This window comes from Coenobita brevimanus, chromosome 6 (genome assembly GCF_032717465.1).
Source record: "Coenobita brevimanus isolate Jiangsu-jjx chromosome 6, ASM3271746v2, whole genome shotgun sequence".
Classification (NCBI taxonomy): Eukaryota; Metazoa; Arthropoda; class Malacostraca; order Decapoda; family Coenobitidae; genus Coenobita; species Coenobita brevimanus.
Window position 1 is genome coordinate 55,765,403 of NC_136959.1, and position 16,035 is coordinate 55,781,437.

The 16,035-nt window shown below is 42.6% G+C and overlaps 1 protein-coding gene across 1 annotated transcript in view; it reads left to right on the plus strand.

The window, feature by feature from the left end:
• The window catches only part of LOC145401287 (lysozyme C-like), a 33,301-nt gene extending 18,760 nt beyond the window's left edge, over positions 1-14,541 (plus strand). Inside the window, exons 2-5 of the mRNA XM_080273617.1 lie at positions 7,677-7,807; positions 12,810-12,965; positions 13,801-13,900; positions 14,112-14,541. Coding sequence (XP_080129743.1) covers positions 7,677-7,807; positions 12,810-12,965; positions 13,801-13,900; positions 14,112-14,475 — 751 coding nt within the window. The 3' untranslated portion in view covers positions 14,476-14,541. The remainder of the gene's footprint in view (positions 1-7,676; positions 7,808-12,809; positions 12,966-13,800; positions 13,901-14,111) is intronic.
• The last annotated feature ends 1,494 nt before the right edge of the window (positions 14,542-16,035 follow it).

Consider the following 16,035-nt stretch of genomic DNA (forward strand, 5'->3'; position numbering starts at 1 on the left):
CCATCTTAGCCCAAATACCCATGTTCATATTGAGTACGGAGATATAAAGACGCTCTCAGCTCTTTAGACGCATCTCCATTCCACTCACTGTGTTGTACGAGATGGAAAGCATAAGGACAATTGCAGGAGGGTGATATACAGACACACGTTTTGTCCCTATAGATAGAGCTTCATTATATCAATTTCTCAGAGTTGCGTGATGGTTTGCAAATTCTCACTTCCTCGCCAAAACGTAAGTTGGCGGAAGGGGTCCAGATATCCAAATAAAAACATTACAGCCATTAATCTGCCCAAGGAATAGATTTATTTGCTATATACCAATGAAATATGAGGACCGGTATGTACAAATCCCCCAATATACCACCACATTTAAATCTCACATCCATTAAGTGGGGAACCTTTCATAATCAAAGAGACGCTTGGTATGTTTCTCTGCCCATATACAGTATTATTTTCTTTGATATAATGAGCCTGTGAGAAAAGTGACGGACAAGCCTTAAGTGTGAAGTAAATGCAGTCAAATAACAAGCGAACTTCTGCCCTCGATCGTACACAGAGACGAGGTTACAGGAGACGACAGGTTCACTGGCCTAGATATTCCTTGCTGTGAGGAGTCTGGGGAGAAGTGGAGGGGGGCTGGGGGGCTGGGGTGTGTAGTGGTGAGGTGAAGCGAGGTCGGTGAACCCTGGGTAGACAGACCAGTAGGCTAACCTGGACTACATTTGTCAATACACCCACGTTTCCCTCTCCCCTCTTCCTCACTCTCTTCATTTTACTTCATTTTTTCCTTTTATTTTAGGTGTTCTATCCTTAGCTCCTCGTCTTGCTTTTTCTGTCTTTTTTCATTGCCTTCTACTTCTCTCCTTCTCTCTTCTTCCTCACCGTTATTACTTCTTCCTAATTTTTCTGTCTTTATTTTGAATATCCTCTCCTTCTTCCCTTGGCGACTCCTCTCACTTGTAATCAGTCCACCCACCTCCTCCTTCTTTTTTTCTTTTTTTCCCATCATCTCTACTCTGCTCTCTCTCCTTTTTTTTTTTTGTCTTTTAATTAGCTCTCCTCTCCCTATTGTCTCTTCTTACTTGTCTTATCAGTTATTCTACCCACCTCCTTCATCTTCTTCCTTCCCTCTTCCATAACGTCTCTACTTCTTCATTTGTTTGTTATTATTCTCGTTTTCTTCTCGTTTTCTCATTCTTAGTCTTCCTCATCTTATCTTCCACTGCTCTTACCTCCTTCCTATTTTCCTCTGACTGTCCTTCGATTTCCCCACCTCCTTCCTCTCCTTTCTTATCTTTTCTTTCATTCCTATTGCCTGCTTCATCATCTTCCTCTTTCTTTTCAACTTTTCTTATCTTCCTCTCTCTGTTCCAGTCCTTTTATCTCTCTCTTCTTCTTCCTTTTTTCTTTTCCACTCTTCTCATCTCCTTCCTCTTCTTTCTCATTTTATCTTCCATTCCTATCACCTCCCTCCTCTTCTTCCTCTCTCTTTTCCACTCCTCTCGCCTCTTTTCTTCCTCATCTTACCTCCACTCCTCTCACTTCCTTCCACTTCTTCCTTTCTCCTTTCCACTCCTCTCACTTCCTTTCTCTTCCTCCTCTCTCATCTTCTGCTCCTCTCACATCCTTCCTCTTCTTCCTCTCTCTTTTCCACTCCTCTCATTTCCTCCCTCTTTTTCCTCTCTCATTACCACTCCTCTCATCTCCTTCCTCCTCTTCCTCTCTCATTCCCATTCCTCTCGCCTCCTTCCTCTTCCTCCTCTCTCATTACTACTCCTCTCACCTCCTTCCTTTGCTTCCTCTCTCTCTTCAGTTCCTCTCTCTTCCTTCCTCTTCTTCCTCTCGTTCCGCTCCTCTTCTTCATTATTTTATCATCCATACCTCTCACCTCCTTCCTCTTCTTCCTCTCTCATTTCCACTCCTCTCACTTCCTTCCTCTTCTTCCTCTCTTATCTTCCATTCCTTTTATCTCCTTCCTCTTCTTCCTCCCCTCCACTCACCCCCATCCTCATCTCCGTCTCTCCTCTTTCCTTCTTCCCACCTCCCTCCTCCTTATCGTATCCCTTCTCTTCCTATTCCTCTTCATCTTCACTTCTCCCTTCCCGAAGCTGTCTTCTCTGTTTTCGTGTCTTTCTCATATTAGTACTATGTTTGTTTTGGTATACATTCCCAATTATTTCGTTCAGTTTTAAATCTTCCTTTCGACACACGCAGCTAAGAGATTCAGAAGGTGATGCGGCAGATTATAATTCTCATTCATCATCATCATCGTCGTCGTCATCCCTCCCTCCATTCCCCCTCCTATCTCCTTCCTACTTTCCCTTCCCTCTCTCTCCAGCTCATCCCGTTATGTTTACATGCATATATTCCGTCTCTGCCCAGACAACAAGACAATCATCATCATCGTCATCATTATCATCATCATCATCATCATCTCTGTCATCATCATTATTATCATCATCATCATCATCATCATCACCACCACCACCATCATCATCATCATCTTCATCATTCCTTCCTCACTTTCACTGTCCTACTGTACATTCTGTGTGTCATTTCCTCAGCGTCTTTTATCTGTTTTTCATTTTTTCTTTAGTTATTTATAAGTCTTCTCTCTACCCTCTCAACCCCCTAAGACTGACACACGAAATCGTCTGGCCTTTGCTGGGGAAGAATTCGAGAGTTATTCCGATCATTAATGGGCTGATGGTGGCATTACTAACTCTTTCTCGCTCCTTCAGTCATATTAAGATGGTGTGGCTTTAACGGGAATAAAATACGAGAGTTGCCCCTACCGTGAGAGTGTTACTGGTGCCCCTGTCAACAATCAGGCTCCGGAATAAAAGCGTTTGTTAATAGGAGGAAAAGAAGACTAGAGTTGTCCCGAAATGGAGAGGGGAGTCTTTTGTATGTGTGTGTGTGTGTGTGTGTGTGTGTGTGTGTGTGTGTGTGTGTGTGTGTGTGTGTGTGTGTGTGTGTGCTTTTTCTATCTTACCCTGCTTGTTTATTTCCAGTCTCCTTTCTGCCATCCCCCTCCCTCCCTCTCTTTCTCTCTCTCTCTCTCTCTCTCTCTCTGCGTAAAAGCCTGGCATTGACATTCAAAGTGCCCTTTAAGGCAGTTTGTTAACCTGAAGAACTTGCTTAGATAACAGTCGACTCTCTCTCTCTCTCTCTCTCTCTCTCTCTCTCTCTCTCACACACACACACACACACACACACACACACACACACACACACACACACACACACACAAATTCAACACTAACGTCCGTGGGCGCATTGTATAAGTTAATCTGTTTATTATGCACAACTGACGGGGATCAGATGAACGATTTAACATAAGGAAAAATCCACAAACGATTGGAATTAGTACGTATACTGTAGGTTTGATGCCTCCTACCTGTCTGTAAATGGTTGTAGGTGGTGAGTGTGGTCGGTGTGGTGGTGGCGGCAGTGGTGGTTGATGTGTTTGTGGTGGTAGTGGTTGTGGTGGTGGTGATGGTTGTGTTTGTGGTAGTGGTGGTAGTGGTTGTGGTGGTGGTTGTGTTTGTGGTAGTAGTGGTAGTGGTGGTTGTGACGGTAGTAGTGACAATGGTATTAGTAGGGGAGGTAGCTGTGGTGGTTGTGATGACTGGTGGTGATCGTGGTGGTTGTAATGGTGGTGGTGGTGACAGTGATAGCTGTGGTGGTAATAACAGCGGTAATGGTGGTGATAGTTGGGATGGTGAGTGTAGCTGTAGTAAATGCGGTAGTTGTGGTAGTGGTGGTAATGGTGGTGGTGGTATGCAAGTAACAGAGTAGGTACAGCTGCAGGCGAGGGTGGAGGAGGGAAGGGGGAGGGGGAGGAAGGGGATGTTGGGGAAGGCAAGGTTGGGGGAGGGGTGGAGGAAAGGGGGAGGGACAGTGTTTGGAGGGGGAAGAGAGGGAGGAGTGGGAGAATGGGAAGGGGAAGGGGAAGGGGGAATGGAGGAGAGGGAGAGGAAAAATGCTGTGAGAGGGAAAAGAGGAAGGAGAGGCAGGCAATTAGGAGAAATAAAAACGAAGGAGAGGGAGAAGGAGAAAGGGTGAGGAGAAGAGATATATATGGAGGAGAGGGAGAGGCAAGGTACTGAGATAGGGAGGAGAGAGAGGAATGAAGAAAGGGAGAGGGGGAGGCAAAGGAGGCAGGAATGGGAAGGAGAGGGAGAGTGTTGAGATGGGGGAGCGAGAGGGAGGAGGAGAAAGGGAGAGTGGAAATGGGAGTGGTGTAGTGAGAGCAGGAGAAGGGAGTGGGCGAGTAGAGGAGGGGGAGTTGAAGAGGAAGAAGAAAGGTAGGGGATGGGAGAAGTGTAAGAAAGGGAGGGGGAGTGGAAGAGAGAGAACAGGGGAAAGGGAGAGGTATGAGAGGGAGGGGGGGAAACATCGGGCTGGGTGAGGGAAGAGCGAGGGGAGGGAAATGGTAGGAAGAAGAATGAGGGGAAAGAATGCACTGGAAAGACTAATAGAGGGAAAAGAAGAACGAGAGAGGCAGGAAGGAATAGGAGAGAGATCAGCAGAGAAGGAGGATGAGTAGGTGTGTGGGGGGGAGGGGAGAGATGAGGTGGGGATTGAACATGGGGTTAGGGAGAGGTGAGGACTGAGGGTGACTGATTTATTTGTTGGATATTTGGCAATCGACGAGGGGAAGGGAAGCCAAGATCATTAAGCCAAATGGTCCATCTTTTACTCCTCCAGGACAGTGCGTAAAAACAAAAACAAAAAACACTAGAAATCTTTTTATAGAAACCAGACTGTCAGAGTGGAGGACCAAAAACACTAATAAGGAAAAAACACATCCATAAAGGGAAGGAGATCAGGAGGAGACGCTAGGCAGGGGATGTTAGTGGCAGGGTAGGGAAACAGAGACACAGTACAGCGGGAGGCAGGGATGTAGGTTGAGTGGGGCAGGGATGTAAGGGGAGTCAGGGTGTAGGGTAAGGCAGGGATGTAGGCAGGGTGAGACAGGGGTGTAGGTAGGGTAGGGTAGGGGTAATGGGAGATATTCTTCCCTAGTTATTTTTCCCGACTTATTTACTTTCCTGCTATCCACTCTCCTGTGACTTATTTTCCCATTAGTTATGTTCCTGTCCGACTCATCTTGTTTTCCCACGACTTTTCTCTCCACTACCCCTCCCCCTCCTCTGATTCACGCCCCACTCCGGCCTGACGCGTGCAGGAGGGGGAGGGGGGTGAGGGGAGAGCCGCGTGGTGACGAAGCGGTAATCGATGAACTGGAAAGGCCAAGACGTTTAACAGTTATGGATCAATTTGCATACGGTTAGGCGGGTGTGTGGGGAAGCGTGTTTGTGTACTGTTCGCCCCTCGTCCCCCCACCCCCTCATCTCTCTCTCTCTCTCTCTCTCTCTCTCTCTCTCTCTCTCTCTCTCTTAGTTAAATGTTTGGTTAAATGAATCAGTAACTGGATTTCACTCCCTCGGCTTCACTTTTGCTTACATACCTCTGCCACGCTCCTTAAAATGCACGGAGATATAACAGATTATTTTTTATGTTAACAGAAGGTCGATATATGAAACCAAATCACATAAAAGTCGTAACTCAATCACTGTTGCCGGCCTGTTGTGATATAAATTTAAACTAAGTTAAATAATTCACGAGAAATTTATAGCGAAACTCTCGCCAATCAAAGGCAGCTGACTTCAGGGCACTGGTAAAACAAATGCTACAGGAAATATATTAAAACGTTTCACTATTTTACTAACATACTATTCGCGTAACTCCGGTCGTGGTTCTATTCTCAATCTGATGAGCTTAATGGTCAGCTTTAGTAACTGGTATGTATGTAGTCTATGTATTGTAATGGCCGGCTTGCACTTACTGTGCTACACACGTTCAAATAGTGTTCTACGAGTCCTAAAGGGCAATTAATCTGTAGGTCCGGGAACACCACTTCTGTCACTGGAGAAATGACCCGCCCTCGCCCATTTGTTCACGCACGGGTTTAGGTAGGGAGAAGTTTAGGCAGGGAAAGATTTACATATGGGTTGTAGAGTGAGGTGTGCATGTGGAAACTGTGCTGTAATGACTGAGTTTATAAGTAACAGACTCTGTATAGGTCGATGATGAAACCTTGACAGGGTGCAGATACGTGAAAGCACCTGAAAGAACATACTACTGCTGCTCTCTCTTCAATATCTGCCGCTGGGTAGGACTGAACTGTGATAAAAAATATTAGTAAGCATACTCGCTACCACCCAACCACCGGCGGCTCCTTGATAAAAATATGGTAATTAATCTCTTTCTTGGGAAACATGTGTAACTTATTCGTAATATGCTGAAAATCAAGGAAAGTCTCTTGTCCTATAATGATGTAAGGGGTGAGCATAAATTGTCTGAGCGGATTCTTAGGTAGAAATGCTATGAAGCAATATAATTTTATCACTTAACTGTCTCCAGTAATGTAAATTATCATGGCGTTCATGTAAAAACGAAAAAAGTTAATTTTCGCAGTAGCCTCCAATAGCCGTAAATGAGATAATCAGGTGTCTGCGCCAGTTACTCCCCCAGACCCCCCACACCACCTCGTACACCTCTGAGTGTCGTGTCCTGAGTGGCATGGGAGATTTTATAACAAATCTTCCTATAAGCAGTTAATTCTGCGCAGTATGCATCGATATTCTCTCGTGTGATATTGATGCAAACTATCGACAACAAAGCGATATAAATGAAAAATAACTTGAGATGTAATATGCTATCGCCAATAAAATAATGCTACGAAGCCAATAGTGCCACTTGCATACGATCCTTGGTGATTCCAAGTGGCTTTTAAATACATTTATTTCCTACAATATATGTTTCTCGCCTGACATGATAATTGCAGTGCAGATAGATTCTAAGCCATTCATTCATTCACTCAAGTTACCATAGATTTTTTTCATTAAGTGCACGGCTCTGGGCATAGGCTTAACAACCCGTTGCCTAAGGCCCAGCAGTCCTCCTACGTGTCATTAGTCTCTACATGTCACCAGTAAGTAAAGTCTACTTTAACAAAATTCAAATCCTTTACTATTCCCTGCCCCATCTGTGATCTGAACCCACAGCCATTAGAACAGTAATGCACCTCTCTACCGACTCGGCCACCTCCTTCTCCAATATTATAGTATATGACAGTACACTGTTATTATAGTATGAAGTTATTGCAAGTGTGTTAGTGTTTACCGCAAGTAGTATGTATGTGTTTGTTTTGTTTTGGATACATTATTTTACTGTGTTTTCACCTTTGAGTAATTTATTAATATAGATAAACATACATTCATTACTGCACTGTGCGATATTTGTTGTAGGAGATGACGGTATTAATCTCTGCAGTATGAGAGGTCCTTTCTTCGCTGCATAAAATGGTTTGGAGTGAGAGAGAGAGAGAGAGAGAGAGAGAGAGAAAAGACCTCGTAATACTGAAGGCACAATTAGACACTATGCCTGTACCTTAGTAACCTTTTGTACAGTACGTGTTTTCACTGCGTTTTCCTTCTAACTTCAGGACTTTGGGTGGTGGTGACGGTATGGTGTGGCCTGGAGGTGTCCGCAAAGGTATTTGAAAAGTGCTGCGATATCTACAAAGCCACTTACCTGACTGGACGATTTGTACAGTATAAACATTTCTTCTTACTGTTTTTAATGTTTTCTTTTTCTACCTTCAGGCTCGTGCTAGGCGTGGTGGTGGTGGCGGCGTGGTGTGGCCTGCACGTGTCCGCCAAGATATTTGGGAAGTGCGAGTTGGCCAACCTGCTCCAGACAAAACACAAGATGTCGAGAAAGGATGCTGCCGTCTGTACGTATGCCGCGGTACTTGTGTGTGTGTGTGTGTGTGTGTGTGTGTGTGAGGGGGGGAGATGCTTTGTTATGGTAGGGTGATATTGATTTGTTCTCCGTGTACGTGTGATGAGCTGTTCCGTGTGTGTGTGTGTGTGTGTGTGTGTGTGTGTGTGTGTGTGTGTGCATGTGTGTGTGTGTCAGTGTGCGTATATTGGGGAAGGGAATGATGCTTTGTTCCGGCTGGGTGTCGATTTGTTCTTTGTGTTCATGCAGTGAGTTATTCTAGTTGATTTGTTGCTGTTTATGTTTGCGTGTGTGTATATATATATATATATATATATATATATATATATATATATATATATATATATATATATATATATATATATATATATATATACACACACACAATGTATGTATATATGTTTTCGTCGTATGCATATGAAGGTCTTGTTACTTTATGTGTTTGTTTTTTGTATCTATATACTGAACACCTATTTGTGTGTGTGTGTGTGTGTGTGTGTGTGTGTGTGTGTGTGTGTGTGTGTGTGTGTGTGTGTGTGTGTGTGTGTTTTGATATCGCAGAGTACGTATTTATAACAAAGTCTTAGGTCCGTATTTTCGTCGACACAGGTGGCTATTTAACACCCGTTCCTTGTCTGTTAATTTCTGCAAAATAACACGTTAATGATCGAGAGTACCGGTATTTATTGAAACCATAGCAGTATTAAAACGCACTACTAACACAGCACAGAATATTAAGGTGTTAGGAGCATAAGTCGCTTAGGACAGTGGTTCTCAACTGGTGGTCCATGGACCACTGGTGGTCCATGATGACTTTTTGGGTGGTCCACAGGACGTTCACAATATTTGGTAATAGACTGGAGATTGATGCATATATTTTTAAATTTATTGAAAATTCAGTACGAAAATTTTTATCAAAGTAAATAATTGGCCATTCATTTTATTGTATTATTCCTATTGATTATTCCAGTATGACTGGTACTTACCCAGATCTGTCAACACATGCAGTCAGATGTCTTCTGCCATTTGCATCAACTTCCATGTGTGAGAGTAGATTTTTATGCTTGTTGCACATTAAGTCCAAACAGAGGAATCGGCTTGCAGTGGAAAGCTATATTCATTGTGCATTATCAAGAACCACTCCTAACTTTGAAAAGCTTGTCTGTGAGAAGAGAATCCAAAAGTCTGGTTGCAAAGAAAAATGTTAGTTGTATACTCCTAAATAATTTCAAATTTCTGTTTGTTAGAAATAAATTTCACAGGAAAATGTTAGAGAAATATTCATGTATTTCCCGGAACTTTTGTTTGGAAGAAATATATTTCAGACCAAAATCTCTGCTGTCTACTGTTATATATAATTTCTCGAAATTCTGTTTGTAAGAAATACATTTCTAACCAAAAGGTTTGTTGTCAATGCTTTATTTATCATTATTCAAAAATGAAATGGTCCATTTTTTTTTTTTTTTAATTGGGCTGGTGGTCCATGGCCTGAAACGAGTTGAGAACCACTCGCTTGGGAAGAGGTGTTACAAAATTTCCCTATCCCGCACAAGGACACTGGCCTTGGACACAAGGTTACTGAATACGACGTGTGTGTGTGTGTGTGTGTGTGTGTGTGTGTGTGTGTGTGTGTGTGTGTGTGTGTTGTAGCAGTGTACATTATAACAAAGACACATACGCAAGGTTATTGATGCGACGCGTGTTTGTGTTGTGGATGTGTTTGGACGCCGTAACTCGCCATTGCACGCAGGCTGTCTCCTCAACTAAGGTATTTTATCTTTACCTGGCTTTTGTTCTGGAAGTTATGCGTTAAAACTGTTCATGTTGTTCCGCATAACCTTTTTCACCTCTTCATTAATCCGTTCAGCCAGACACCATTTATATTTTATTCTTGCCACCGACCGACGAGTTTTTGATCAGACAAGCCTCATTAGTGAAGAGGTAAATGTAGCGTCTCCAGGTAATCGTCTTGGAATAGTGAGATAAGGAGTAATTAATTAAGATCGTGAGACTAAGTGAGATCAATTACTGTACGGCACACATACTGATATGCCTTTTTTTTTTTTTTTTTCTCAAGATATCTTAATATTTCTGTTCTATTGTTTTCATTTTTTTTTTTTTTTAGTAATTATTCATTTATTATTTGCCTTTACAGTATGTTCGTTCTTATTTCTACGTTAGTGTCTTCACTCACTGGTATACGTGTCCTGTCTATTTTTGACACACACTGAAACACATAAGCGATCAGTTAAATATATAAGTGTTTGGACGCATGGAAGTTACACTCTTTTGTTTCCGTAATCTTCGTTAGATTTTGGATTAGGCTACTTAATAACTAGACTTACCGAGTGTGTGTGTGTGTGTGCTAGTCTACAGTGCTTAGCCACTTCGGTCCTGTTGCTGTCCTCTTCTAGTTTATTCTTGAAGTTATAAGGCGATTTTATTCAGACTTTGGGAGAAATGGGAGAAATGGAGTTCCCCCGAGCTAAGCCCTGTATTGGACTATATAGCCCCGCTAGGGTTACAGGAGCGAGCTACCACTCCCAGCGCGGCAGCCTGGGCGAGGCTCGAACTCGCAATCCCCCGATTACGAGTCCAGCGCGCTACCACTGTGCTACCACGCCCCCCTCAGACTTTGGGAGGCATCTCGCAGTGAAAGGGTTAATGAAGGCAATGTAACCCCTCCAGTTCGAGAAGTGCCTCCCAGGTTGAATAAAATCGTAATGAGATGATGTGGATAATATGAAAAAGGTGTCCGCGGAATCAGTGGTTTTAAATGTTCTATACACCGACACACGTTTCCTTTTGAGACGGAGGTGCAGGTCAAGGAACATCTCCCCCTCAACTCAGCACATAATGGCTTCTTGTCGTATTTACTATTGTGCAATCGGTAGGCATAAATCCGTCTTAACTAACTGCTCACATTGGCTATCACAACTACGCAATTCTTCTGACAAAAAATCCAAAGATACGCAGGTATGTGGTCAAAGAATTAGCTGCTCTGAGTTAGTGGTACCGGTATATTGTGCATTCGTATATTGATTGTTTTGAGAAGGTAACTTTTTATTTTATTTATTCATTTTTTGTTGATTTGTGTGTGTGCCTTTGTGCTGCGTCGTGTGTGTGTGTGTGTGTGTGTGTGTGTGTGTGTGTGTGTGTGTGTGTGTGTGTGTGTGTGTGTGATCGTTAAAAACTGTTGTGTTATGCTGAGTTGTTCTGAGACAGTAATGTGTTTTGTGTCGGAATATTGCATTGTGTTAAGCGTAGTGATATGACTGCCTTCAGTGACTGACAGTGGGTGTACTGCGTGTGCCCAAGGTTCGTCATGTCTTGCCTTATTCTTGACCCTTCCATAACGATGACGTCCATTCCTACATCATTCTTGCTACCACCGTACCCTTTTTACCTTAACTTGGCCCAGATTTTCGTCTTTTGTGCAGATTATTTCAGGTAGTTGAGTGGCAGAAAAAAACAGTACTACGGGCTACATCGCTTCCATAGCACTTCGTGACTTGCGTAAAATTCCAATATCAGTCTATTGTTACAGCTCGTATTCAAGATGGAGAGATGGTACTTTTAGGTCAAGTTATAGTAAAAAAGGACTATAAGTCGTTTATACCCAGCTCAGGGGAGAAGTCTCGTAGTGAAAAGAATTGACACTATCTCATATTAACACATTCACCACCAGTACGTTTTTTCTTCTGTTTTAGCTATCAGAGGACAATTTTTGTTCAGTGTAAGAGCCTCTCGTAGTAAAGGAGTTGATTTCTGTAAGAGAATGATGTGCTGTGTGTTGAGTTATTCCCAGTCAGTGTATGTGAAATGTGTTCGTTTGTTGCTCAGAGATAATGATGTGTTGTATCCCAGTGTTGTGTTAAATGCTGAGATATTCTATACTTTGTGTGTTAGTTGTCTTCTTTATATCGGTCATCTTTTATATTAGTGTAACTTTCGACGCACGACGATATATATCAGTGTATCTACAGTATGTGTGTATCTATCTGTCTGTCTGTCTGTCTATCTGTCTATATAGTTATCCATCTACAGTATCTGTCTCCCCACCACCATCCCTGTCCACCATTCCAACTCCTGTCCACTTCTCCCTCCCAACCATTCCTTTGCTCCTCCCTTTCTACCTTGTCTCCACGCCATGATTCCCATCCACCACCACCCATCGTCCCACCCAAGACTGATTGCAGCGGTGTATGTGCTCCTCTCTTACATGACTCTGAGGCTCCTATGACACACCCTCAACTAAATAAAATCGTCTGGCATATAGCTGGAACAGAATAATAGAGTTGTTCCTAACCTGAGGGGGTTCATTGGGCCAGGATTAACTCTAAGGCTACTATGATGCACTCTCACCTGAATAAAGTATTTTGGCATATAATAATCTGGAACAGATTAGTATAATACGACCATACGAGGATACTGGCCCTGTGTTTGGAGGACTCTGTGTCGTGAGTTCGAATGCCCCGGCTACCACTGACTTTGCAGGGTAGACTCTTACTGTTGTTATCTACTGCTTCACCATCTTCGGCTTGTACGAGTATCTACACTACCCTCACCCACATCTTAACATACATGGTTCCAGTCTTTACTACTGCTATCATCTGTTTCGCCATGTTGTGCCTTCCCGCAACACTCAAGTAATTAAACCTACACCATACCTCCGTCTACTAAACAGTCATCTCTTACATCATCTGTGTCCTGTGTCAGTCCTACCGTTTTATCCCATACCACTGTCTGCCACCATTATCTTCTGTTTCACCATCTTTGCATTGTCTTTGCTCTTACCTTTCTCCAAACGTACATGATAATATTGTCTACTATCATTATCTTTTGCATCATGATCTGTGGCTTTTATCTACCCTACCCTCCTCCTAGCCTACATGGTCCCATTTCCTGCTTCTGCTATCTTGTATCACCATAATGTGTCTTAAAACAGTTTTATCCTCCTCTTACCCCCATCTGACTTCACCCTTTTGTTTTAGGGACGTGCATCGCTCAGTACGAGTCCACCTTCAACACCGAGGCCATCAACCACGCCAACTGGGACCAGAGCAAAGACTACGGCCTCTTCCAGCTCAACAACCGATACTGGTGCGGCGACGAGTTCGGCCAAAATGTGTGTCGGATTCCATGCTCAGGTACTCCATTGTACTCTGCTGCTTGTTGTCTAGTAACCCATTCAGTCCTATTACGTATTTTTATTTTCATTCTTGCAGTCTTATTAATATCTGATCAAGTCAGCTTAGCTTACTTGTGTGCTATGCTGTGCTTTGACATCAGTGCTCTGTCCATTATTAACATCGCTGACAAGAATGCTGGCCTAGTCCCTGTGGGCACACCCTTCCGATAATGACGTGTGTGTGTGTGTGTGTGTGTGTGTGTGTGTGTGTGTGTGTGTGGAGGGTCATTTCTTGTGCCATCATGCTGTCCTTTATCCCCTTGGTGTGCAGGTGCCGCTCATCCTCCCCTGATGTACCCACAGATTCCTCACCTTTTTCCCGTTGCCAGCGAGAACTTGGATGTGACATTCCTGGCCATCTTAGTGATCCACATACAGCATAACATAGCTCTCATCATTTTTAGGACACTTACTTGTCAAACGGTTGAAAACTATGGAATAAATTTTAGGTAAACCTTTGAATTAATTGAACCTGCAATCACCTGAATAAAATACCTAAGTGCGTCCATGGCAACAACAGATGTAGGATTGTCTGGCACCATTCCGCCCCCTTCCTGCACTGGCACACCTCGTCCGCCCCTCTGAAATATTTGTTGCTTAATTTCCTTTCTGGTTTCCACTCCCCCTCAATAAAATTATACTTTTTCGTGACTTCCCCTCTGTCTTGAGAGAGAGAGAGAGAGAGAGAGAGGGAGAGAGAATTTAATGAGACTGAAACAACGTAGTAGTAAATGAGCAATACACTTATATAGCGTATTCATACCCGGTAACTAATCAGAAATTTCTCCCGCCAGCCCTACTAGATGACGACCTTACCGATGACCTGAAGTGTATCGCCAAGATCGTCAGAGAAACAAAAAGGATAAAGGGTCCGGAAAATGGTCTCACAGCCTGGTCAGTAGAAGTATAATTGTGTAGACCGTTTTGTGCATCAGCAGTTATATATTTGAATAATACATATATGGACATATTTTGAGTATATATCAAGCACAGGTAGTTTTCCTACCTTTTGTCAACACTAAAGTTACTGGTATATGACTAATGGATTTATAATTTCTTGGTTTGTAAACATAATTTTGTTAGAGGAAAATATTCTTTTTTCCAGGGTGGTGTATGACAAATACTGCCGGCACCGCAACTATGACACTTACATGGAAGAATGCAAGCACATACCATCTAATCTTATTCGTCCCAAACCACCCACTGTTGCGCCTGCCCCTGTGAGCACAACAGCTAAGCCTCCCATTGCTAGCTTCCCCACCACAGAAAATGTACCAGCAAAACCAACAACTACAGAAAATGTAAACAAACTAGTTCCAGGGGAAGACTATCCTATTATCAACAACGTGCGTGTTCCTATTATCCCACCGCGGCCAAAGACATACATTCAGCCTCTGTATCATACCCCCCACCGTCCCCTTGTTATGGTTAACCCATATGGATATTTCTACCAAATTAGATATGACTAATGATAGAAGATAACTATTCTAGTTCCATGACTTGGTGCTATAATATCCATAATACTTTCATATATTCTCTCCTCGTATGTTTATTTTTTTTTAGACAGGTGTTTTATTTGTTTATATTTGTTCACCAACCTACAACAGCTTATAACTTAATAATAGTTATTTGTTATGTTTATTCAAATTGCTTTTGAAATACAAGTTGAGTTTAGCTTCATACTGTAGTCGTCATTTAGCAATTATAGCCCATTCATATATTTTTTCATTCTCCATATTATACAAGGATGGATGCTGTAAACACTGCATGACAGCGACTCCTTTGCGGGAGTTGGGACATGATACCGCATGTGTGACGATATTTTTACAGATCTCGTTATTCTGCCTAGCCTTTTTTTTTTTTTTTTCTGAATCCCAGTAAGAGCATATATACAGCAAAAATTAACAGCAAGTGAATAATTTGACTGAAGATTATTTTCATAGAGTCATGACGATGATCAACAACCGTCCGAGGAGGGAGATAAACCATTACACGCGAGTTAGAAGACGAGACTCACGAGCAAGTTTTCAAAAAGTGTTTAGGTTCTTTTTGTGGTGTTTTTAGCATACGTCGCCTGTTTCTCTTCCATTTTCGTAACTTGGTAAGTTGCTGATTATTTTATACTGTGGTTCTTGTTATAGTATTTTGTAAATCGTTAAATATTCCTTTGCTTTTGTAGGTTGAACCACGGTGACATTCCAAGGCTGTGATTCTTAAGATTGGTGAAACCGTTCTGTATAGAATTGTTATGGTTGTGGTGACGTCTTGCATCGTGTACTGTGCCACTGACTGCGCAAGTTACATATTAACTGAATATCTTAGCTTCAGCCAGTGTGATTGTAGTTAAAGCGGTCCTCAAAGGTTAGGTTCTAAATGACGGCCTAGGCTGTCTAGCAACCGTCTTATAAATTCTCAACAAATTGGTTATGCTGTAGAATTTTTGGTAGTGGGACAGATTTACAATCACTGTGATACTGTATATATAATTCATGTTTAGGGTAAGTCAGACTACGCTGATACAGTAACCCGACAGATTTTACTGGTACATGGTTACTAAATAATGTCGGCGGTGGCTGTGTTTGTTTACAGTCTTGCGTTGAGGATAGGCCTGTAGCATGAACTAACGCCTAACTTTACAGTATCGCTGCCGTAGTTTGTTTATTATTTGTCTGCGTAATGCCTGAATGTTGATAATGAATTTGAAAAGAGGATGAAAAATAAGTTACTGAAGGCTGCAATAAAATGGTTGTTCTGGGTCCCATAAAAAAAAAAGTACATGTTCATTTTCCCTGTGGGGCTGGCTGTCTGGTCTAATAACATTATTCTTTAACACATTAGTGCCCAGGGCTCGTGTGAGGGGTTCCGCCTATCGGCTTATAGTCACGAAGCTCGTGGGTTCCAAGCCTGGGATTCCTACCTTTGTAACATCTTAACTCATGACAATGCTTAGTTCCGTCCTGTATGTAGGACACTGCCAAGTCTACTAAGACTTAGGGGCACTGGTTACAGATAACCATGGATTTTCCTTG